Here is a 26088-nt window from a genome sequence, read left to right on the forward strand (position 1 = left end):
CTCCTCCTGTCCTGTATATATACACTGCACAGTACCACTCCTCCTGTCCTGTATATATAGACTGCACAGTACCATCACTCCCCTGTATATATACACTGCACAGTACCGCTCCTCCTGTCCTGTATATATACACTGCACAGTACCACTCCTTCTGTCCTGTATATATACACTGCACAGTACCACTCCTTCTGTCCTGTATATATACACTGCACAGTACCACTCCTCCTGTATATATACACTGCACAGTACCACTCCTTCTGTCCTGTATATATACACTGCACAGTACCACTCCTTCTGTCCTGTATATATACACTGCACAGTACCACTCCTCCTGTCCTGTATATATACACTGCACAGTACCACTCCTCCTGTATATATACACTGCACAGTACCACTCCTTCTGTCCTGTATATATACACTGCACAGTACCACTCCTTCTGTCCTGTATATATACACTGCACAGTACCACTCCTCCTGTCCTGTATATATACACTGCACAGTACCACTCCTCCTGTATATATACACTGCACAGTACCACTCCTTCTGTCCTGTATATATACACTGCACAGTGCCACCTCTCCTGCCCTGTATTTCTGTTCACTGTGGATCTGACCTTTGGGACCATCAGGATCCCGAGAAACGTAGCTTTGAAGACCATCATGTAACTTCAGCTGTGGTTGATTGTTCTCTGCCGTGCCATTTACATGTGACTTAACAAGTAAATCCTTTAAGAGAGTGGTGAGGGTCATTACTAATACTAAGTAATAGCATAATTCAATGATGGGGTGTGGGTAGTGTTATAGGATGTAGGGTTTGTGTGCCAGGGCAGCATTCTGGTCCCAGAACTTAAAAATCATGAATTATTACGTGAAATATTAATAATTGACATATTCTTATCTTTAACTTACTGCTTTCTCTGCAGGGATGTGTTCAAAGTGTCTCGAAATATGCAGAAAGAGAAGCAGAGTCTTCTCCGACAACTGGAGCTTCTCAGGTAAACCTGATGACTGTATTGAGATTGTCAATATTCCGGGTGTGCCTCTCTTTTAGCATTTAAATGTGACCATCTTCTTGTGTCGTCTTCTTTCTTTTCCCTTTCTTCTTAATTCCTCTTCCTTCTTCTTCCTCTCTCTCTTCCTTCTTCTTCCTCTTTCTTCCTCCTTCTTCCTCTGTCTCCCTTCTTCCTCTCTCTCTCCCTTCTTCCTCTCTCTTTTTCTTCTTCCTCTCTCTCTCTCTCTTCCTTCTTCTTCCTCTCTCTCCCTTCTTCTTCCTCTCTCTTCCTTCTTCTTTTTCTTCCTCTCTCTTCCTTCTTCTTCCTCTCTCTCTTTCTTCTTCTTCCTCTCTCTCTTCCTTCTACTTTTTCCTGTCTCTCTTCCTTCTTCTTCTTCCTTTCTCTCTCTCTTCCTTCTTCTTCCCCTCTCTCTCTCTTTTTTTCTCTCTCTCTTCCTTCTTCTTCCTCTCTCTCTCTTCCTTCTTCTTCCTCTGGCTCTTTCTTTGTTTTTCTGTTTTCTACTCTTCCTGCCTTTTTGCACTCTTCCTTCCTTACTCTTTTCCGCTCTCCCGGCCTTTTTCCACTTTCCTTCCTTACTTTTTTGCTCTTCATCTCTCCGTTCATCTCATCATCATCATTATTCATATAGTTGTGCTGCCCATGAAACATAATACAGTAAATACTCTCGATCAAATTCTGTGCTGCAGAATGTTAAGGATGGACAATATAGCACATGACTCTGCTGGTGCCACCTATAGCACATGACTCTGCTGGTGCCACCTATAGCACATCACTAGTGTCACCAAAAGATGATGATCTAATTTAATGACATTCACTTGAATGCATTTTCCCATTTCATTCCCATTATTGCCGTTTTCTTACAAAAAAATCATGTAGCTGTAAATTTTCAATTTTTTTAGGGAAATGAACAAAAAGCTTCGAGATGAGAAGGATGTGTTTGAAGCAAGAAAACTAGATACCCTAAGGAAAGAACTTGCAGACCCCATCCTGACGCCCAGAAGCTGCTGCTGCTGTTGCTGCCACTCAAGCTGTGCCAGCAGTGCCCACTGTGATCCTGGATTATGACGACGGGGAAGGGATGATAATGGTGGTAATGGGGTTAGCTATCTGGCTGTATAATGTTTGTAGTATATTTTAGTTATATATTTGTGTATATGTAAATACTTTAACATAAGTTTTATCCAGACCCCTCTCTTAAATGTTTATATTGAAGGGGTGTCAGAAATATGTCTATAATGTATATAATTAGGTCAAAGCTTTAGGCAAGACACCAGCGGAGGGGCATGCTAGAGGGGACAGAACAATCTTCTTAAAGGGTTTGTGTTTACAATTTTGGAAACATCTGGATACCATGCACAGTTCCCTGTAAACTTTTTATCTCAGATTCTTGGAGAAAGTGCTTCCATTACATCTAAAGATTTTGAGATTCTTTTTATTAAAAAAAAGAAAAAGTTGCCTTTTTTTGTTTGCTTTTCATTTAACATCTTTGGGATAGGATTAAACATTTTCCCAGAAGGACACCTAAGGATTATCCACAACGCTAACTGGTTCCTTGTTCTTCCCGATGTCGGCTCTTATTAGTCACTGACTGCTCTTGCTGGCAATTCTCCACATGAACAGAGCAGCTTTCCTTTTCTGAGCTGCTGTCAACGGGACGTGGCTGCCGATGTCATGCTGATTGACAGCCATCTTCCTGCAGTTAGGCTGCGTGGAGCCACCTGTCAATCAGCATGACATCTGCAAAGAGTCATGCCCTGTCTACAGAGCAGAGTGAAGAGAAGCCGCTGAATTGCTGGCAGGGGTGGTCAGTGGCGGCAGAGATCGGTGTTGGACACAACATGCAGGTAGTTAGCAGCTATCTACCTGTTAGTTTTTATGTCCATAGTAAAATTGTAAATAGTCCAGGATAACCCATTTTAATATGACAAATACCTCTTTATTACCACCTGCCTAAAATCTTGTATACACAATTTATTTTATCCAAAACCATCAGTGTAACTCACAAAATATTTCTACTTCTCCCCCTCCTTCTAAATTGGGGACTGGTGGGTACAATTTACCAACAAAAAATGCATCGTTGAGCATTAATGAGAAAAAAAATTGGTCTTTAGCTTTTTACAAATACATGGCTCCAATTCTCTGGCATGTAAATAGAGATAAAATATACATTAATTTCATCTTGGATTCCTCAACACTGCTCTGCAGTGATGACACCCTATCAGTCAGTCATTTGACCACTGCAGCCAATCAGTGGGGATGTTTTAGGGTATGGCAGTGAACACGGAGGCAAGTGAGTGGCTATAGCAGTTGGCTGACTGATGGAAGGGAACTCATCACTTCCGAACCACTGGAGATCAACATAAAATGGATTCAAGTTGTAAATAAATTATATACGGTATATATATATATTTTTTTTTTTAATTAAATAGGATTTTAGTTTTTGCAAAATCTTGGAAAAACCTTTTTTTAAAAATAATAACAATCCTGCTCAGTGTCAGACTGGGGTGCTAAGGGCCCACCGGTAACCAACTCTAGGGCCCCACTTTTCAGCTACATGCAAATGTGATATTATCCTCCATCACCGATTTATATAACAATGAATGGGGTAGATTGTTACATGAATAAGATGCTGCCTTTGTCTGTACATAGTGATTCATGTATATTGTGCCAAGTGCTGCTTATATAAGAGGGCAGTGGCCCACCGGAGGATTCTCCTGTTCTCCTGTGGGCCAGTCCAAGCCTGATCCTGCTGTCTGCAGCCACCACTGTAGGGAGCTAGAATACAGGTTTATTATTGAGAAGAATGCAGTATGCAGTAAGGTCCTAAGCACTCAGTAGTGGCGGCGCCATGCAACCAGAATGTTTGCGCAGCGGACGTGGCACTTTCCACTAGGAAACTGACTTTTGACTTCTCTAAACATGTACAGTATATTGGGAAATGATTTGGCACTGAATTTTCGTTTTATTACAAATTTATTAAAAAAAAGTGTTTAAAAGTAGCCATTCACTTTAGGGCTAAGGCCACAGGCGCCATGTGTAGTACCACGTTGTTTTGCTTTTTGCTGCCAAATTGCAGTTCTAAGATAGTTGTGTAACTATATCTTTATTCACACGACAGAAATTATTAAGATGGCCATACACATTAGATTTATATCAACCGAACCCGCCGATATCGATGGGTTCTGGCAATGGTGTAATGTGTATGGGGACCCCGGCCAAATGAGGGTCAGGAGAGACATCAATTAGACATGTCCAATTTCAGACTGCTGATCGCATTGTTCTACCTGAAGAACACAGGAGCACTCATGTGTATTTGGAGTCGACCGACAGCCATCTGATATGTATGACTGGCTTTGAACACGACATACAACCAAAAACATAGAGCTGTACACATCGCTGTGGTTCCCCAGCCTAAAGGGGTTTTTCCACCTGAATATGCCATCAGTTTAGATCAATAGAAGTCTTACTTCTGAAACGAATCCTGAAAATTTAGGGGACACACTGCTGGTATAATGGTGCATCCCCATTGGTGTTTTTCACCTGCACTGTGGCTCTGCTACCCACTAAATGTTAAAAAAAAAAAAAAATAAATCAAAATGCTAGTGTGTGGCATAAATGAATCCATTATAGTAAGCTAAATGATGTAATCAAAAATAAAAACTATTTTCAATCTACTTAACCACTGATAAAAGTGAATAGGACCGGCTGCAGTTCCCTGCACACCCAGTTGGCTGCTGGCACAACGGTCCAGAAAAAAACTTCTTTTCAGAATCTGTGGGGTCCCAGATGTCAAACTCTGCCAATCATAAAGCTCATGTTATATATAAAGTGTTCTTTTGTTTTTTTTATTCTTCGCGATAGTATTTGAAGATAAGCTAAGAAACAATTCAACAATACATTTGTATCTGTGTGTGAGTCCATAGCCTATACAGTGGGGAAAATAAGTATTTGACACACTACCGATTTTGCAAGTTTTCCCACCTACAAAGAATAGAGGTCTGTAATTTATCGTCTATACACTTCAAATGTGAGAGACAGAATATTCAAAAAAAATCCAGAAAATCACATTGTATTATTACATAATTAATTTGCATTTTATTGCATGAAATAAGTATTTGATACAATAGAAAAACAGGACTTAATATTTTGTACAGAAACCTTTGATTGAAATTACAGAAGTCAGATGTTTCCTGAAGTTCTTGACCAAGTTTGCACACACTGCAGTAGGGATTTAGGCCCACTCATCCATCCAGATCTTCTCCAGATCTTTCAGGTTTCAGGGCTGTCGCTGGCAGCATTGAGTTTCAGCTCCCTCCAAAGATTTTCTATTGGGTTTAGGTCTGAAGACTGGCTAGGCCACTCCAGGACCTTGAAATGCTTCTTACGAAGTCACTCCTTAGTTGCCCTGGCTGTGTTATTTGGGTCATTGTCATGATGGAAGACCCAACCATGACCAGTCTTCAATGCTCTTACTGAGGGAAGGAGGTTGTTGGCCAAAATCAACTGTGTCTCATCATCATCATCAACCCTTTGAGACTCTAATTGACGTAGCACACCATCATCTTCTTCTGAGCATGGCTGCACAAATATTTGGCAATGACTACATATGATCTCCTCATGTCCCTCTTGAAATGTCCAGGGCGATAGGCCAAAATCAATAAATGCAAATGTCAACACTCCTCTGAGTGTTCGAGTATGGAATCACTTGTCTCCTGGGACTTGCAATGATGGGAGGAAGGAGGATCGGGTGGATGATTAGATGATCCAGACTCTTCGCTAGTGACATTGGACCATGTGGAAAACAGGGTGGTGCGGGGAAACAGACTTGAATCATTATCTGCCATACAACCAAACACCTGTTCACACAGTTCTGCCCTAGAGTGTTGCTACTCACCACCCTGCAAACTAGGTCTTGTGGATGAGCATATTTGTTGTGCTCCAAAAATATTTATTTATGAATGAGGGACGGTTGCTAGCCCTTCAAAATTTATAAGTGAGGGCCGGATGATGGCCAACCAAACTTTAGGAGTGTATTCATGAGTTCTCGTCGGAGCGTGGGTCGAGAAGAAAGAACAAGCAGGAATGAGTGTTGGACAAGCTGCATGTTTTGTCACGTGAAAAGCAGCAGTACATAAAGTCCCAATAGTAAAGATGTTCCTATCCCCACAAGTAGAAGGAGGACTCTCCATCTTCCCTACATTTCAGTATTATTGCTGGCACAATTTTATTTTTTAGTTTGTTCAAAAAGCCTGTGAAGCAGATAAGTGCAACACTGTGAACTGCTGACCTGCCAGAAAATGATTCCCACACTCATTGCAAACTTAATATTTTTTTTAAAGGCTATTATAAAGTAGTGAGGACCACCTGATGGACATTCCAAAATAGAGTGAGAGGCACCTGAGGGCCCTCCCAAATTAATGGTAGAGGGCTGCCTGAAGGACCTCACAAATTAATGGCAGAATGCCACCTGAGGGCCCTCCCAAACTTACGGTCCAGCGAGCCGACATTCAGTGTTGGTGCCGTTGCTTAATTTTATGGTGCCAACTTCCACAGTCAGGCAGAGACCAATCCAGGTCAGGTTTAGGCAACTTGGCCTATTTAGGGTCCTTTGGTTATATCTACCCTGCTGTGTCCATCCTTGTGTGTGTACATAAGGATGCAGTTGGAAAAGAAACAGTGTCCCTGTCCACAAGCACGTGTCCACATGTCTGTCGTTAGATGGATATTCACAGTAATTGTGTTGGTGAGGGCACACGTGCTGTTATGAGAAACCTGCTCGTGTACGGCAGGGACGGAACACCACGAAATTGTGACAGATGGGGACTGAGTACCGAGGGATGTTCACTGCCATGAGGAAACCCAAAGTGTCCAAGATTTCCATGGCAAGCAGTCTGTAAATGTGCCCGTTTAGTGTGTGGTCTTGTGGCAAGATTGATGGCCGGCTGGTATTTTCTGCGCATTTCAAGGCCTGGAGTAGGGGCAGCTGAACGCCGCGCTGGGACAAGGAAGTGGGCATGGTTGCTGATGGTGCACTTAAGAATTTGCAACGATAGTTGCAGGGCTGCACACATCCACGCTTGCCAGGGGATTGGCAAGCACGTAGCTTATGTGCCCTGTGTACTTTCTTCGTCCATCTCTGCTTTGTCCAGATACAAACTTTCCTCATTAATTTTGAGCAGGGAGAGTAGACACAGTAGCGGGATGTTTACGATGATTGTGGCGACATTTCTTCTCACCATCTTGTTTGAGTCCTCACAGATATCATACATCCATGGCCACATCACTTTTGTGCTGAGCCTGAGTGGAATACTGACGGGCATGTTGCAGCTGATATTCAACTGCTGCCCACTGCGGCTCACAAAGCCTTGCAAAGTACATATTTAAAGCAAACCTGACAGCAGGATTATGATAAGTAAACTACAGACACTGTCAGGTTAGCAGTGTTAGGTTGGGGTCACACTTGCGAGTGCAATGCGAGAAACTCGCACATCAATACCGGGCACTGCATGGTCCCGAGTGCCGGTGGCAGTGCCAGGTATTGAGGCGAGAGACTGGCATTGCACTAGCAAGTGTGACCCCAGACATGTACTGATTAAAATGATACCTGAGGTGAATAAATCCATCTTGTGGTTCTTGTGTAATCAGTATTAGGCTGCCGTCACACTAGCAGTATTTGGTCAGTATTTTACATCAGTATTTGTAAGCCAAAACCAGGAGTGGAAGAAATAGAGGAAAACTATAATAGAAACATATGCACCACTTCTTCAGTTATCACCCGCTCCTGGTTTTGGCTTACAAATACTGATGTAAAATACTGACCAAATACTGCTAGTGTGATGGCAGCCTAAGACGTTTTCAGTTAATGAGATGCCCATGCTCAAGTCCCACAACTGTTCCCCACTAGTTTGAGCAGCACTCTTAGAAGAGTCAATACCCTGAGGCCACAGGAGGGCCCGTAGCCCATCAATTTGTCACTGAGGATGGTATAATTCAGGGATTACTCCGGAGTCCTTCTTGTGGTGGGATGCTGGTCCGGTCAGCAGTTGTCATCCTATTAGATAGGTAAGACTAAAGCTGGAGTCACACTAAACGACTGGCCGTGATCGTTGGTAAGTCGTTGTGTGGTCGCTGGGGAGCTGTCACACAGGCAGCTCTCTCCAGCGATCAACGATCAGGGGAACGACTTCGGCATCGTTGAAACTGTCTTCAACGATGCCGAAGTCCCCCTGCAGCACCCGGGTAACCAGGGTAAACATCGGGTTACTAAGTGCAGGGCCGCGCTTAGTAACCCGATATTTACCCTGGTTACCATTGTAAAAGTAAAAAAAAAACGCTACATACTCACATTCTGATGTCTGTCACGTCCCCCGCCGGCGTCCACAGGGTTCTGTGCCGGCAGTAACAGCGGTGACGTCACCGCTGTGCTCTGCTTTACGGCCGGCGCTGACAGTCAGCGCAGGGAAGCTCTCGGCAGCAGCGCGTGCATTAGCAGCGCTCCTGCCGAAAGCAGTTTTAACCCTGTGGACGCCGGGGGACGTGACAGACATCAGAATGTGAGTATGTACTGTTTTTTTTTAAACTTTTACAATGGTAACCAGGGTAAATATCGAGTTACTAAGCACGGCCCTGCGCTTAGTAACCCGATATTTACCCTGGTTACAAGTGAACACATCGCTGGATCGGCGTCACACACGCCGATCCAGCGATGACAGCGGGTGATCAGCGATCAAAAAATGGTTCTGATCATTCCCCAACGACCAACGATCTCCCAGCAGGGGTCTGATCGTTGGTCGCTGTCACACATAACGAGATCGTTAGCGGGATCGTTGCTACGTCACCAAAAGCGTGACGTTGCAACGATATCGTTAACGATATCGTTATGTGTGACTCAGCCTTTAATGTATGAGTGTGTGCTTTATTAAAGAGGGTGCTATGCGCACGAGTTAATCTATTTGGTAGCGACTCGCTCCGAATCAGAAAATAGGCAGTCACAGACACATTTAGCACAAGTGCGTACTGCTAGGCAAGTCAAAATTGGATGGGATATTCTTCACCTATTCCCAAAAAGGAGGGCTTTACAGAGCCCTTCCCAGACTGCTGACGCAGGGTAGCTGGCTTCTGGTGACACGAACATTGTTAGAGTCAGGATCCCAGAGAAAGTCCTAAGCGAGCACCATTAATCCAAAATGAAAAGCAAAAAGAAACCCAAAAACAAAAGCTAAGAGGAAAGTACCAGAAAATACTGTAAGCAACTGCTGAGAAGCAACGTGAACTTCACCAGGAAGAACTCACCCCAGCACTACACAAGGGAACGTAATAAACAGCAATGTACTGGAAAGTTAAATCAGGTGATGCATTCCTCCCAGTCATATCCAGGGAGTCATTCCCCACTCACCTGAACAGCAAGGTGCACACATTGCCACTTTTGGCTTACACCAGGCAAGGCAGCGTTCTGTGTTGCCTGGCAATCAGGAGACAGTGTCCCATGTCTCCCGGGTCGCAGAACGAGATGGAAGCGCCGCATCCTGCGTTCCCACATCATTCACTACTTCCACACGTGAGAAACCACCATGTGTAGATGCATTATCCAAGTGACCGATAGCTTCACTCCCAGCATGGACAGACTGGCAGGGAAGTCTGGAAATCAGAAGAGGACGATCGCATCCACGGCAGATATTTCTAACAGATGGAGTGAATGCTTAGCCTAAGGGGTGGAGGCGTTTTTTTTCTCTTTTTATTTTGCCTCATATACAAGTCATTATACAGGAAAGAATGTTTCCTAACCTTTTTTCCTGTAAAATCCATTTTATCTTCGGTTTTGACTGTTTTATTGTTTCTCCGTAAAAGTGGCATAATACTCTGACAACATTGTTCCCAGCAGCGACCTGGTAGTCAGATGTGTACAGGCATCTTCCCCATGCTGTTCCCATTCCATTTGAGCATTTTCCATCTATTTAAGCAATTTTATTGCCCACCAGACCTGCTGGGAAGGACCACCAGAAAAATGATCGAGTTTCCCATTGACTTCAGTTATACTCATTACACAAGATGAACACTCCAGCATTATGGAAAGCTCGTTACGAGTAAGAGCAGTTGAGCATTTTAGTGCTCGCTCATCACTAATTATATGATAAAATGAATGGTGTTGCTAAAAACTACTATACAAGGCATCAGCATACTGAGATTTGTTGGAACTGTGAGACACGTTCTTTGTGCAGTGAAAAAACAGCATAAAAAAACTAACCAAATACTCATCGTGGGAACTTAAAGTGAAGTTTTTCTGCAATGATTAAAGGGACTCTGTCACCTGAATTTGGAGGAAACAATTTTCAGCCATAGAGGCGGGGTTTTCGCTGTATGATTCACCCTTTCCTTACCCGCTGGCTGCATGCTGGCTGCAATATTGGATTGAAGTTCATTCTCTGTCCTCCGTAGTACATGCGTGCACAAGGCAATCTTGCCTTGCGCAGGCGTGTACTATGGAGGACAGAGAATGAACTTCAATCCAATATTGCAGCCAGCATGCAGCCAGCGGGTAAGGAGAGGGTGAATCAAACAGCCGAAAACCCCCCCTCTATGGCTGAAAATTGTTCCCTCCAAATTCAGGTGACAGAGTCCTTTTAAGGATGATTTGGCCGTTATGGTAGATCGGCTCACTCGGCTGCACGTAGAGGTGGACACAGGAACGATGTTTCTTAATCTTCCACTATTTTATTAATGGTACTGCATAAACCAGTGCAGTGTTAGCAGAACAAACACTGCCTTTCTGGCCTATTGGAAAAACAAAAACATAACGTTTGGCACATACGGGGATCTCCCCGCTCAGGAATAAACAAAAAAATTTCAGCTCTGGAGCTTGTACCTCCAGGTACGCCCAACACTGAATGATGCAGAATGCTGTGTATTCATCCTCTGGACTTGACCCACTCTACAGCTGTTCACTCACCCTGGCCCTAAACATGGCCAAATAACCCCTCTCAGCACTTTGTGTGCTGGAACGTTTTCTTATGTTCATATCACTGAAGCTAACAACCAGTCAGGTACGGACTGGGGCTGAAATTCAGCACTGGCATTTGAAATCACACAGGCCCATGTTGTCCCTGTCCCCAAGCACTGGATGGAATATATTACTAATCTTTCCCTGGATGGAGGAAAGTAAAGATTTACTGCAAGACCAATATACTAATGATACCCGTGGCCTGCTGGGGTAAGTGACGGAATCAGCGACTTTGTGCTCCATCACAATTCTTAACATTATGGGTATCTTGAGAAGACAGATTCTGTTAACAATGTTGTAGACAAGGCAGCCCACAACAAGAATTGCCAAATGGCCAGTCCGGGCCTGCAACCAGTGATACACATCTCTCCTCAAGTACTTCACCACTGACTTTGTCACACCATATTAAACATGTTGTTGTTTTGTTTTCATATCTTCAAGTAGTTAAAGGGAACCTGTCAGCAGGATTGTGCACAGTAACCTACAGACACTGTCAGGTCGGCGCTGTTACACTGATTAAAATGATACCTTGGTTGATGAAATCTGTCTTGTGGTTGTTGTGTAATCTTTATTTTCAGTTTTGAGTTAATGATATGTTCGTGCTCTGGGCCAGGGCTGTGGGGGAAAAGGGGTCTTCATGTGGTGCTCTGATTAGGCATTCAGTGACCTGCCACCTATTTTACATAATGAATATTATATATCTATATATATTGGGGGAAAAAAATCACCTGCAGCAGGCAGGTGGCGGCGCCTGCGCTGCAGCATGATCACATATTAAATAATAATTATTAGTATTTATTTATATAACACCATTGATTCTATGGTCCTGTACATGAGAAGGGGTTACATACAGATTACAGCTATCACTTACAGTAAGCAAACTAACGATTACAGACTGATACAGAGGGGCGAGGACCCTGCCCTTGGGAGCTTACATTCTACAGCTTGTTTTATATTATCCTATAAATAAATTCATCAGAAAAAAATTGTCTGAATATGGCGCTGGCCACGCTTGCGCAGTAGCAGCTAACGGCGATCCAATAGATGCTACTTCCCCGGCTGCCAGCTGCGCCATCTTGCTAGAGAAAAAAATGCCCTCCAAAATGGCACAGGTGGTGCCTGCGCAGTAGCCACTATCAGTGATAGCTGCTACTGGGCAGGCGCTATTTTCAGACATAATTTTTTTTTTCTGGTGAATTTATTTATAGCGTGATATAAAACAATGAACTACACATGCAACCATGCTACAGTGCAGGTGCTGCCTCCTGCAGGTGATTTTTTTTCTATGTATATATATAACATTCATTATGTAAACTAGGGGGCAGGTTACTGCGGGATCAATAACCTGTCAGAAGCCATACAGATGAATACCTAATATGAGCACCATATAAAGACCGCCCTCCACAGGCCGCCCCGGAGCACGAGCATATCATTAACTCAAAACTGAAAATAAAGATTAAACAACAACCACAAGACGGATTTCATCACCAGGTATCATTGTAATCAGTATAACGGCGCCAACCGGACACTGTAGGTTACTAAGCACAATCTTGCTGACAGGTACCCTTTAAGAGTGCATGAACATGTCACCAGCCAATATCTGTATATGTGCAAATATTGAGTACTGTGAGCAAAACTTAGATTACTGAGATGACTTAATAGTCCTGCCAAAAATTATCTGTATTTAGTTCACACTTAAATCCATAGAAAGTGGGAATGAACCTGATTGTCTGGAGTAGTAGTAGCACTCCTGCGAGCTGGTGCTGCACAGAAAGAGTCATGGACATGGGAGTAGGTGGTCCTGATTATGGAGAATGCTAGTCTTAGCTCATTGGAGTGTAGATATGGTAGTAGACTGACAAATGGAAGGAGTCGTAAGACAGTGCAGCACTGTGGAGAGCTTTGTGAGAGAGTGCAATGACTGGTACTGAGGGGAGGCATCGGTGTACCTGCTGGACAGAAATATGAGCCTGACTCCTGCATTCAGGATAATGACAAATGTATTTAGAGAAAAGAAGAGCAATTAGTAACTTACAATTAGTTGTGAGTTCAAGATGAAAAGGAATCAGAGCAACAGTAACAGTTATTTTTTTTATTAATAATAGGATAGAAGGGTAAGAGATGAATAAAATCAGGAACATTATCAATAGACAAAATCATAGTCAGGAAGACAGCCAGGGTCAGATACCAGGTGATCCGTAAAAGCCAAGTCAGGCAAGCTGTATGCATACAGTGGAGCCTGGTGTCAGAGGCAAAAACATGTCCGGGTAAAGATGTAACAGTCAGAAGGCCACAGGTAGATGGTGAAGGTTCTTCTATACAGGTCCAGCAGTGATGGTGGATCTGCTGTACTTCAGGGCGCTGGATGTGGTTTCCAGTCTTTTAGATGGTGATGGGGCAACAGTAACAACATGGAAATGCACGAGCAGCACTGGATAAGCCACGCCGGCAGGATGATCAAGATCTAGTGGAGGAGGGAACCTATGAGAAGAGAAGTAAATATAATGTAAGTGATGGGTCTCGTCTCCATATTACATGATACTAATGTGCGGTAACTGTGGCCGGACGTCAGGAATCTTATCATACAGTGCTCAGGGATCATTGTCAGCCATCATACATATGACAATCCTATTACAGACAGATGTCACCTTCTCCACAAGAGGTCGGGGATCATTTATGATCGTCGGCCCCACCGACGTGTTTTTTTTTAAATTTAAATAAATTATTTTAAAAAACGGCATTGGGTCCCCCCTATTTTTGACAGCCAGCCAATGTAAAGCAGACAGCTGAGGGCTGGTATTCTCAGGCTGGGAAAGACCATGGATATTTAGCTCTCCCCAGCCTAAAAAAGCAGCCTGCAGCCACCCCATTAGATGAAAAGTCCTTTAATTGTAAAAAGTACTCGCCAACTCTCTTTTACCCATTTTTTTACCTTAAAAAAATGATGATAATAATAAAACAATCCAAAGAGATCCACCGTTAATCGATCCCATGTCCCACAATGATCCCGGATAAGGTTACTAACGTCAGCGCTTGTCGCAGCAGCCAGATTCACGTGTTACTGTCATTGTATTCTGGCTGTTTCAGGCACCAGCTGGTGAATACTATGATCAGCAATGCCTGCTCTCGCTGCTATCAGTAAGAGCAGGCAACGCTGATGACAGTAGTAGTTATTAGCTGACGCCTGACCGACGGTAAACTTTTCACCGCCGGTAACAGCCGCACACTCACACGCTGTCTTGTGTGACAGTGTGGGAACCCGCAGCGGTCAGCAATGCCCTGGGCTCTGACTGGCCGTGACTACAGTATGGTTACCGCAAATCAGAGCCAGTGTTTCACATTCTGTTGCACAGAGGACACTGTGAGATGGTTTTTTTTATTATTATTATTATTATTATGTATTTATATAGCACCATTAATTCCATGGTGCTGTACATGAGAAGGGGTTACATCAAAATACAAATATCACTTACAGTAAGCAAACTAACAATGACAGACTGGTACAGAGGGAAGAGGACCCTGCCCTTGCGGGCTTACATGGCCTCATAGAACCCATTCATACAATAAAAACACAAAACGCTTTAATTGTGGATAAAAATGGCCGTGTAGTTTATTTAGGGTTACATAAATTAATTAATCACCAATAAATAAACTCCATAAATTATAAAACCAAAGTACCAAACTTTTCCAATAAACCAATCCACCCAGACATGGGTGATTTTCCCACAAGTAAACTACACGACAGTAAAATTACAAGAATTCAGGGGAGGGAGGGTGGGGTCTTCTTTATCTTCTTCCGCTGACAGAATGACCAGATACCACAAAACAGGTGTTTATATATTCAAAAAAAGAGCGGCAAAGCTGCTTACAGCCAATAGAAAACCGTTACAATAGGCACCAAACATACCAGAAAAAACTGGATAAAACCAGTTTCACACTTTCAGAGATGACTGACCTGACCTTTATTTGACCTTTCTTCTGACAGCCATATTAAATGACAGGGTCCATGAGGCCATGAGACCCCCGCTATATTTCTTTCAGGTTTACGCGGGGGGGCTAACATGGCCTCATAGAACCCATTCATACAATAAAAACACAAAACGCTTTAATTGTGGATAAAAATGGCCGTGTAGTTTATTTAGGGTTACATAAATTAATTAATCACCAATAAATAAACTCCATAAATTATAAAACCAAAGTACCAAACTTTTCCAATAAACCAATCCACCCAGACATGGGTGATTTTCCCACAAGGCCATGACTCAGCGAGACATGGCCCCCCCCAAACCACACAGCCATTTTTTTAATGATAGTTTGTAAGTCCAAATTAAAAATATCAAGGCCAATATCAGATAAATGATCCAAATCAAGCCTATAAAGGCCCGGTAAAAAACCCTCCAAATCCAAATGCCGGAATGAAAACCCTGAAATTAAAAGAAAAAAAAATTTTTCCATGGATTTATTGACCCTTCTCCGGATATTATCTAAAAAAGAAAATTGATTGTCGTGCCACAAAAGTCTGGGAATAATCTTGAAAAAACGAAGTTTGAATCAGGCAGAATTTGCTTAAGATAAATAATATCGGATCGAATGGCCGATAATAAGTCAAGAGTCCTGATTTTCCCGAGATCATTCCCAGATCATTCCCAGCTACATGAAATATAATTAAATCAGGGGAAGGAAATTTAATTAGCCATTTCTTCACTTCAGCAACCAGGCAATGCCATTTCAAGCCGCGAACTCCATGCCACCAGACCTGAATATCAGAAGGATTAAAGGATAAATTTTCAGTATAAGATCGTTGGCTGGCCCTCTTCCTGGCCCAGAAGATAAAAGAATGTCCGACTATCCAAATGACTAGCGGACCTGAAAGAAAACCAATAATTAATAGTCATACAGATCATGTCCTTTATCCCTGAATCGGAAAGCCCGGCCCTAGAGGCCTCCGTAGCTGCTCCGATTCTAAACGAATGAGATGTGATTTTAAGGTGTTTTTTACCCAAAAAGCTTAAACATTTCTTTAGGACAAAATTAAATTGGAAGACAGTAACCGGAGAAAAATCCCTATGAATGAATAATGAGCCCTGTCCCATAGGTCTGACCTTAATCCAATTTGCCATGTTATCAACAGGGCAAATGATAGAGACATGGATCGCGTTAATTTTCAACCTAGATCCCCTGCCTAATTAATCTGTCTTTCATTTTCTTATAAATAAAATTAAAAAAAAAAAACTACTCATGAATCTGGACATCCGAAATCATTAGTCCCGAAGGCTCCGATTTCTTAACAGAAACCACCTCACCAACGCGAAGTGCTCCAAAAAAGGACAGGGAAAAAATAGAGCTAAATAATAAAGCTTCCTTAAAATTTACACAAACGTGGATGAGACAGGAGCACAATTCTTTCAATAAAGACAGGGAAATAGGTCGTCTCGAGTCAGGTATAAAATTGGTTTTCCTAAAGCTTTTTAAAAACTGCTTTACTGGAAAAAGATTAGTTAAAGCAATACTGCCAGAAAGTTTAAGGAAAAATTAAACTCCTGCTTGGCATTTCGCTATTGCATAGTAAGACAAACCGTTTTGTACTATAGATTCAGCAAACTTTAGTGCTGCTACCGGATTAGAAACTGTTGGGTCAAAATAATGTAGGTTGCAAAAATTGTTCCAATTCAGCAATGCAGCGGAATAGTCAGCCCATGATCTATTAGATAACCATTTTTTTTATAAAATACTGTATCAGAGTGCAATCATGTCCCAAATTGAAAGAGGGTCCTTCCGAACCCACGTTGGGAACCTGCAGGAAAAAATTCGACCACTGACGATTTTGTAAAGAGTCAGTTATGGAAAAAAAATTTGCTCTTTCCCAACTTTGCTTTCAGACATTGTAAGACCAATTGTCTCAAAATTCTGTCAGCAAAAGTATTTTTAGAAGATAACGTGTTGATAGAAAAAAAAAAAAAAAAAAAAAAAAACAACTACTGCCTGGTTAGTGGAAAGGAGTAAAATCCTGGAATTCTGCATTAGTGATCCCCAAATTAATATTCCTGCAAAAATAGAAAAAAAGTTCCAACATCATTACGTTTGAAGTTACTTTCTTAGACACCCAACTTTTTGGCCACAGGATGGACATCCAATGGGAGTCAAATAAAATACTTTAGCCACACTGGGTATCCGCTGCGAAAAGAAAGGGAAAAGAATCGCCAGAGACAAAAAATGACTGCCACAAAGATCTGCCGTTATGCTCTGACAAAAAGGAGAGCCAAATTCTAGCGTCTTCCTTTAGATCAGAACGGATACTAACATGCGAATGAGGTGAAGATACACCTTAAGTGGCATCCTATAAACTTGTGCAAAAAGCCCGACCTATAGGAATGACACAAACCGCAAAATTCAATAGACCTAACAATGATTGAATTTCCTTAAGAGTGACCTTGTTCTTGGCTAAAAAATTTGATAACGCAATGCGCAGTTTAAAAAGTTCCTCATCAGGAAGTCAGATTCCATTTTTTGATAATCAAGAGTGATTCCCAGAAACTCGAGGGATCTAGACGGACCAACTGTTTTTCTATGAGCAATAGGAACACCGAAGTGCTCACACATTTGGATAAATTTATTGAGGGGATCTTCGCATATTGAGGAACCATAAGGACCGATAAACAAAAAATCATCTAAGTAATGGAGGATACCTGCATCCTTACAATAAGTTTATAAAACCCAATGAAGAAAGGAAGAAAAACTTTCAAAATACGAACATGACAAAGAAAAGCCCATTGGCAGGCACTTATCAAAAAAAAAAAAAAAAAAAAAGAAGCAGTCATCAAAATAAAAACCTAAAGAATTAAAACCGCACGGGTGAACAGGAAGGAGTCTAAAAGCAGACTTAATATCTGACTTGGACAATAAAGCATTAAAACCAAATTTCTTGAGGATTTCTAATGCAGAATCAAAAGATGAATAGGACACGGAGCATAAAGCCTTGTCCACTTCATCGTTCATGGATGAACCCAGAGGATATGATAAGTGGTGAATTAGCCGGAAAGAGCCCTCATCTTTTTTTTTTTTTTTTTTTTTTTTGGCACAATACCCAATGGTGATACACGGAAATTAACAAACGGCGGGGTTAAAAAAGGGCCTGAAACTCTGCCTAATTGAATTTCATTAATAATTTTATCCCTAGCTGCCTCAGGGTGAGCCTTTAAAGAGGGTAAATTAGGAACAACAGAACAACCCGCCCCTTTAAATTGTGGGATAAAAAATCATTCAGAAAAACCATTAAAAAGCAGCTCACTGGTCCCCTGATCGGGATATTTGCTTAGGCACACTGACATGTTTGCCAGAATCACTGGCGTCTGTGCTTTTTGAATTAGGCTCCTTACCTGAGGACTGTTGAGCTGCTTGTTACTTAAAACATTTAGACATAGGGTGTGAGTTACCACAGAACGAGCATTCATGGCGGAATCTACAGTTGTTGTTCCACTTACAAAAGGAATCGTTGAAAGCGAAACAAACACCGCGTTTACTTGAACTAGAAGGGGGCTGAAATAACTTGTTGCAGAGATGGGGAGATTTTTCACCCAAAACTGCAGCAAAAATAGAAAAAGCTTGCACCCAGTTGTTGAAAGATTTAAAGTTGGTGCATTTAAATTCATCTGAATCAGCTTTCTCATCCTTCTTTTCGAATTTTGAAAAGCTGGTCCTTTCTAGGCAGTAAAGAAAAAATATCAACATAATGATTATTCCAAATAAGCTCTTTAACAGAAGGGCTTAAATGGAATGCTAAGGGAGACAGCTCGCATGTCAGAGCTTCTTTAAAAGGGTTAACAGGGGCAGTGCTAGCTGATGAAATGTCAGAAATTGCAGCACTGTGTACAGCTGATGTGTACAGCTGATGTGTACAGCTGATGTGACAGCAAGGGGGGGGGAATAGCTTCTTTTAACGTTTCAGCTAACACTTTCTTTATGATGTCTTTTAAATGTGAGTGTTGGACAGACAAAGGAACATTGAAAGTCTCACCCCTCGATGAATGCTGGTCGTTTCTCTGCTCCATACAGCAGCTGGAGCTCAAGCCCTCCATGTTGGGCAAGCTCATATGGGGAGCTGCTGTAAGCGGCGTTTCTTCATCCTCTTCTGAGTGTGACGACAGGGGGTCCTCCCGGTGGTCTGGACTGCAGCTGCAGAAGCCACCGCTGTTGTATAATCCAATGACACCGCAGCGCTTTTACGGCTGCGGTGTGTTGAAGACATCCCGGCCACTTCAGATGAGGCGGTCGGCGCTCTGTCATGACGCTGGCGGTGGAAGTCTCGCGCTGGGCTGCGAGACTTATGAGGAGGGCGGCGCCGTGACTTTCTTTTTCCTTCTTGGACACTGCGGCTGGAAGCAGGCAGCGACTTCGGAGAGTATGGGGTCCTTTGCCTCCTGCGCCTCCCTGAAGCGGTGGGTGTTGGCAGGACCGGAGAGGCTTGACACGGCGACCGAAGGGTATCTTCTGGATGATGAGGGACAGCATCGGCAGGCGCTAAGATAGGTTTCATAGCCAGGCACTGCCTCAGCCAGTCCGCTCCATCCTCGCCGTCGGCTCTAGTCAGGAGCTGTTGCAGGAGATTCTCCATCCTGGGGTATGTGTCTTCTTTATCTTCTTCCGCTGACAGAATGACCAGATACCACAAAACAGGTGTTTATATATTCAAAAAAAGAGCGGCAAAGCTGCTTACAGCCAATAGAAAACCGTTACAATAGGCACCAAACATACCAGAAAAAACTGGATAAAACCAGTTTCACACTTTCAGAGATGACTGACCTGACCTTTATTTGACCTTTCTTCTGACAGAAAGCCATATTAAATGACAGGGTCCATGAGGCCATGAGACCCCCGCTATATTTCTTTCAGGTTTACGCGGGGGGGCTAACATTCTACAGGCTTATGGGGAAGGTCGAGGGTTGCAGTAGCTCCAATAGTGTTGAGGTGGCCGTGTGGTCTTTACAGGCTGTTAACCATCCGGGTTTGGGATCACGTTCGGGTACTATTCTGGTACCAAACCAAACTTTATTATAAAGTTCGGCCAAACCCCAGGGACCCGAACATCAACAGGCCCGCCCATCTCTAATAACATCTGCTCCACATGAATTATTCTCACTGACTGACATCACACAACATAGAGCTGATTATCACACTTACCTTGTCTCTTTTCATCCTTTTCTTTATTTTTTTAGTTTTGTTGTTCTATACTCAAATATATTGAAGATTTTGTTTCCTCGGTAGCTGGAATTTCTGATCAGAAAGTAATAAAAAAGTCTTAGTAACAATATATTCTTATAGGATCTGCTTTGCATCTATAATGTAAGAAAAGGGACGACTTATTACATGAAACTACTGTGCGGTCACTGGTCGAATGGCAGAGGAATCTTACTATACAGAGGTCAAGTATCACTGTCAGCCATCACACTTATGACAATCCCATCTGATAACATCTGCTCCACATGAATTATTCTCACTGACTGACATCACACAACATAGAGCTGATTATCACACTTACCTTGTCTCTTTTCCCCCTTTTCTTCATTTTCTGAGTTTTGTTGCTCTATACTCAAATATATTGAAGATTTTGTTTCCCCGTGAGCTGGAATATCTGATCAGAAAGTGAAAAAAAACTCTTAGTAATAGAATAGTCTTTTAGGATCTGCTGTGTATCTGCTTGTAACACAAATCTACAAAAACATTTTTTTTCAGGTGTCAAGGTTTTTTTTTAATTAATTTAGGGTATTTTGAGGGTGCTGAATTCATAAATCTCACGGCATTACACAATATAACTTAATCCCAATACCTACACAGCTACACATAATATAATACAACTATGACACATTGACTTACTGGATAAAAATTGTCCAGCAAAGAATTTTCTAACGTATTATACTCAAAAACTTTAATCAATTTCTGCAGCTTGGCCAAAAGGTTCCTCAAGCCTGTTAATCCCAACTTCCTGTATATTTAGATTCCTAAATGACTAAGGGTACCGTCACACTAAGCGACGCTGCAGCGATAGCGACACCGATGTCGATCGCTGCAGCGTCGCTGTTTGATCGCTGGAGAGCTGTCACACAGACCGCTCTCCAGCGACCAACGATGCCGAGGTCCCCGGGTAACCAGGGTAAACATCGGGTTGCTAAGCGCAGGGCCGCGCTTAGAAACCCGATGTTTACCCTGGTTACCAGCGTAAAAGTAAAAAAAACAAACAGTACATACTCACCTGCGCGTCTCCCAGCGTCTGCTTCCTGACACTGACTGAGCTCCGGCCCTAACAGCACAGCGGTGACGTCACCGCTGTGCTTTCACTTTCTCTTTAGGGCCGGATCTCAGTCAGAGCAGGAAGCAGACGCTGGGAGACGCGCAGGTGAGCATGTACTGTTTGTTTTTTTTACTTTTACGCTGGTAACCAGGGTAAACATCGGGTTACTAAGCGCGGCCCTGCGCTTAGTAACCCGATGTTTACCCTGGTTACCAGTGTAAAACATCGCTGGTATCGTTGCTTTTGGTGTCAAACACAACGATACACGGCGATCGGACGACCAAATAAAGTTCTGGACTTTATTCAGCGACCAGCGACATCACAGCAGGATCCTGATCGCTGCTGCGTGTCAAACTAAACGATATCGCTAGCGAGGACGCTGCAACGTCACGGATCGCTAGCGATATCGTTTAGTGTGACGGTACCTTTACCCTAAGGGTACCGTCACACAGTACCATTTTAATCGCTACGACGGCACGATCCGCGACGTCGCAGCGATCGTATGAATATCGCTCCAGCGTCGTAGACTGCGGTCACACGTTGCAATCACGGCGCTGGAGCGATGCCGAAGTCCCCGGTAACCAGGGTAAACATCGGGTAACTAAGCGCAGGGCCGCGCTTAGTAACCCGATGTTTACCCTGGTTACCAGCGTAAACGTAAAAAAACCAAACAGTACATACTTACATTCCGGTGTCTGTCCCCGGCGTTCTGCTTCTCTCCACTGTGTAAGCGCCATAGCCGGAAAGCACAGCGGTGACGTCAGACGTCACCGCTGTGCTCGCTTTCCGGCCGGCGCTCACACTGCAGAGAAGCTGAGACGCCGGAGGACAGACACCGGAATGTGAGTATGTACTGTTTGTTTTTTTTACGTTTACGCTGGTAACCACGGTAAACATCGGGTTACTAAGCGCGGCCCTGCGCTTAGTTACCCGATGTTTACCCTGGTTACAAGCGAACACATCGCTGGATCGCTGTCACACACAACGATCCAGCGATGTCAGCGGGTGATCAAGCGACGAAAGAAAGTTCCATACGATCTGCTACGACGTACGATTCTCAGCAGGATCCCTGATCGCTGCTGCGTGTCAGACACTGCGATATCGTAACGATATCGCTAGAACGTCACGAATCGTACCGTCGTAGCGATCAAAATGGTACTGTGTGACGGTACCCTAAGGCCCTGACAAAATGAAGGGTGGGGTAGGACTTCTGCTTGGAAAACACCGAAGGTCAGACACAGACTTCTGGCGCTACCCTCTTTTATCTCCCTCTCCTTTATTTACTAATACATACACCAATCAGAGACCATTCACAGGGAATGAAACCTATCCTTCCCCTGCTATGGACCCCTGACTGGCCAGGTTTGCTAGCCAACCACCTGCAAAGCACTTGTGAGTACGTACCATGGCAAAAACAGAGCGAAAGATATTTTCCCACCATTTAATCCGTTCAAGAGTGGGAAATATAACATAGCATAATGCCATGTGTTTCTTTCATGAAGGTCTGGGGATCACTATTACTTTTGCTGAATTGGTTCTAGTTTTTGAGATAGTTGTCACGAGTGTGTCACGTTCTCCTGGGAGATCTAGGGTTAGAAGATCACTACGTATTGTGAATCACAGATCTTCCATTCGTTTGTGTCCCATATTAAATAGATTTAGTTTTCTTTGGTGTTGAAGAGGTTAACGACCATTTCTAGGCTGATAGAGACTCAGGCCTCTCTACCTTCAAGAGTACCCCTGGGACAGGAATAGTTGAGGTCCCAGTTCCAGGGACAGTTTGAGGCCCCCTTTCATTAGGTAATGAAATATCCTATTATTTTGTGTTTCAATTTGTAGGCTTACAATGCTATAAAAGCGATTTTTTGAGGCCAGAATTTTGTTGTAATTAATTAACTATTAAATATTTCACAAACTAGAGCCAGTCTTGCAAAACCAAAGTAATATTTTTAATCAGCACCATAACCTTAATATAAAACCGTTAAGACATCGTTGGTACCAAAATCACTGTTTACCAGTGCAATGTAAGTAAAGGGACGCCTTATTACATGATACTACTGTGTGCGAATGGCAGAGGAATGTTATCATATAGAAGTCAGGGATCACTGTCAGCCATCATACATGTGACAGTCCCATCACTGACAGATAACATCTTCTCCAGATGAACAATCTGGGAAAACTGTACAAAATTAGCTAAATGTATTGGCCCATGGGCAACATAATTGGGATCTATGAAACATGGATAACATATGAGACAAATAACAGAAAAAAAATGTGGAAATATTTGAGACTTGAAGTCAACATTCTCATTTGTTGTGCTGTAGACATGTACATACCTGACAATGGGGACGAGGATGGCAAACTGGTAATAGCATCATCTCTAAAAGATGCAGGAAAAGATTCATTCTGCCTGTTTGGAAAAAGAAAAATGTGTAAATCACATGTAAATGCAAAATAAAAGGGGTTGTCTCCCTAGATTAACTTTAACTATAAGGCCTATTCGGACATATGACAGTAATAGTGGGTAAGGTTTTCTGCTCAAAAGAACCTTCTATAGAGAATAGTGAAAAACAGCTATAAAGAATGTCTGTCATATATCACTACTTCTCTTCTACAGTGTTGGCAGCACTAAAAGTGCATGACTGGCTGCAGTTATGGGATGTTACCATCAGCAGTTTCTGAAACCTGAAGCACAATGACTGCTAATCATGGGGCGATGGATGTTGTAATTGATATTATGCTATTTATGTCCTACTTTTCGGGTTGTGCACATATATCAGCCTGGAGCTGCAAGTAATGACCCTATAATCTACTCACATTTCTACTATGTTTGTGTAGGATGCTGGGGTAAACTCTGGAGGGGACTTGGGATCCTCATTGTTTATCCTCCTGGTATCGGTGGTACAGAGATAAATGTGGACAACAAGAAGATATGAAATACTTTTTTTTTACTTTTACAGGTTGTTTTTTTTTTACATTTTTTGGATTTGTCATTCTCATACTTACTTTAGAAGGCAATTCAGAAGAAGATGTAAAATTTTTGTAGTTAAAGCTCTCATTGTCCTCCTCATCGTCTGAGACTAGATGTTTGTTTATATCAGAATGATCTTCAAGACCTATGTAATGAAGTATTATAAGAGGTTGTCAATATAACACAGTCACCATTTATCCGTAATATTAATGTGAACCGATTGTCTCAAACTATGGTACACGAGACAAACAACTGCTTAGACTAGATGACGTCTCCTTCTACTTACTGGTAGAGAAGCTTGTGTCCACATTTGACGCCAACTGAGGAACATACTCTGGCTTCTGACTTAGAAGGTTGTGAAAGTCTAAGTCAATCAGGAATGGATGAGCTGAAATGCTGATTCTCATAGACATGAGTAATATGTTCTATCTGTAATAAGCAAATTGTTACCTGTCCCAAGTCTATGTGCAGGATTTTTTCTGAGCAGTTCTGTGATGAGGCACTGAGCATCAAAGGGAGGAATGGGATTACAATTCCAATGTACGTCTCCTGCTATACAAAAAATTACAGAAAATAAAACATCTTTATTGGACTGTAAGATAAAGCTAAGGAAATAAGTAAACCAATGTAACCAATCAAAGCAATGATTGGATTATTCCACTTTCCAACGACAATATTTTTATAAATCTCAGTTTGTGAATTCCCATAAAATGGTACAAGTCCCACAAGAAATTGATATAGTATGATCCCCGTTGACCAATAGTCAACTGGTCTTCCATAGCCTTCTTTAAGGATGACCTCTGGGGCTATGAAATATGGGGTGCCACAGACCTTGAAACCAACAGAAGAAAGAGATGAGATTGATGATACTATTATTATGACAAGTTATCACCATAAAAACACAATGACAGAAGATAAAATATCAGCGGAAAAGATCTCTAGAAATGAAGAATGCAGAAAAGAAACAATAGTGTGATGAGATTAGTAAAGAACAAGCTGCGCTTCTGTAAGTGATGCCGACCTCATGTTCCTGGAACTCTCCGCTGATGTCCTCTGCTAATTGCTTGTAGATGTTGTTTTTTGGTATCATGACACCAACTTTTGGAAGTCCAAAATCTGTAACTTTAATGTGTCCAGCAGATGTTATCAGGAGGCTGTGAAAGAAAAGATGGTTTTAACCTTACAGAATATATGATAATAAATGATAACTTCCTTATTATACTACAGGGGGCACTTACTTCTCTGGCTTCAGGTCTCTGTGCACCACACCGTAACTGTGCAAGTATTCTACAGCCAGAACCACTTCTGCAAAGTACAAGGGGACAGGTAAAGGACCCCTGGTGTGAAGAAGGGTCTGACAGTCTCCACCTGAAGTAAAAAAGGAAGTATGACAGGTGAGGGGTTTATAAAGCAGATCACCGTGATGTATAATGAGAAGTGAGCTGAGATATTTGGCAGGAAAGACTAAATACAGATATAATGAATAGTGCACATAATATTAGCCTAAAGTAGTGGTGAAATGTGGTCCATGTAGCTAATAACATAAAGTGATATCACATCTTGTCTACAGCTGAAGATACTGGAGATACTGGCATGCTCAGTGTGGACATACAGGGGAGATCACACAGACAGTAACATACATAAAAATCAATAATATCTATCTATTGAAGCCTCTTAGTGTTGTCACCAGCAATATACGTTTTATGGCCATTTTAAAGTATGATGCCCTTAAAAGTGCCCCCACCCAAATACACTGAGTATGGTATCCTCCAGTGAATCCTTCTCCCTACAGTATCACCCCACATATACAGTGTCATTATGAT

General features: G+C 42.4%; 2 protein-coding genes across 5 annotated transcripts in view; one reads left to right on the forward strand and one right to left on the reverse strand.

Annotated features, from left to right (window-relative positions):
• Window positions 1-2468, forward strand: part of CRACR2B (calcium release activated channel regulator 2B) — a 67770-nt gene extending 65302 nt beyond the window's left edge. For all 3 annotated transcript variants that reach the window (XM_077287819.1, XM_077287821.1, XM_077287820.1), the window contains exons 9-10: window positions 923-994; window positions 1912-2468. In XM_077287819.1, the coding sequence (XP_077143934.1) occupies window positions 923-994; window positions 1912-2077 (238 nt within the window). In that variant the 3' untranslated portion in view covers window positions 2078-2468. The remainder of the gene's footprint in view (window positions 1-922; window positions 995-1911) is intronic.
• Window positions 2469-13104: 10636 nt separating this feature from the next.
• Window positions 13105-24584, reverse strand: LOC143809628 (uncharacterized). 2 transcript variants are annotated; one of them, XM_077292681.1, is made up of 6 exons: window positions 24301-24584; window positions 24112-24183; window positions 23631-23704; window positions 20545-20637; window positions 20187-20279; window positions 13105-13490 (listed from the first exon to the last, which is right to left on the reverse strand). In XM_077292681.1, the coding sequence occupies exons 1-5, from the start codon at window positions 24363-24365 to the stop codon at window positions 20218-20220; spliced, it is 366 nt and encodes a 121-aa protein (XP_077148796.1). In that variant the 5' UTR covers window positions 24366-24584; the 3' UTR covers window positions 13105-13490; window positions 20187-20217. The 2 variants fall into 2 exon arrangements, with proteins under 2 accessions (XP_077148796.1, XP_077148797.1); XM_077292682.1 differs by lacking the exon at window positions 24112-24183.
• Between the last annotated feature and the right edge of the window lie 1504 nt (window positions 24585-26088).

This window comes from Ranitomeya variabilis, chromosome 2 (assembly GCF_051348905.1).
Source record: "Ranitomeya variabilis isolate aRanVar5 chromosome 2, aRanVar5.hap1, whole genome shotgun sequence".
NCBI lineage: Eukaryota > Metazoa > Chordata > Amphibia > Anura > Dendrobatidae > Ranitomeya > Ranitomeya variabilis.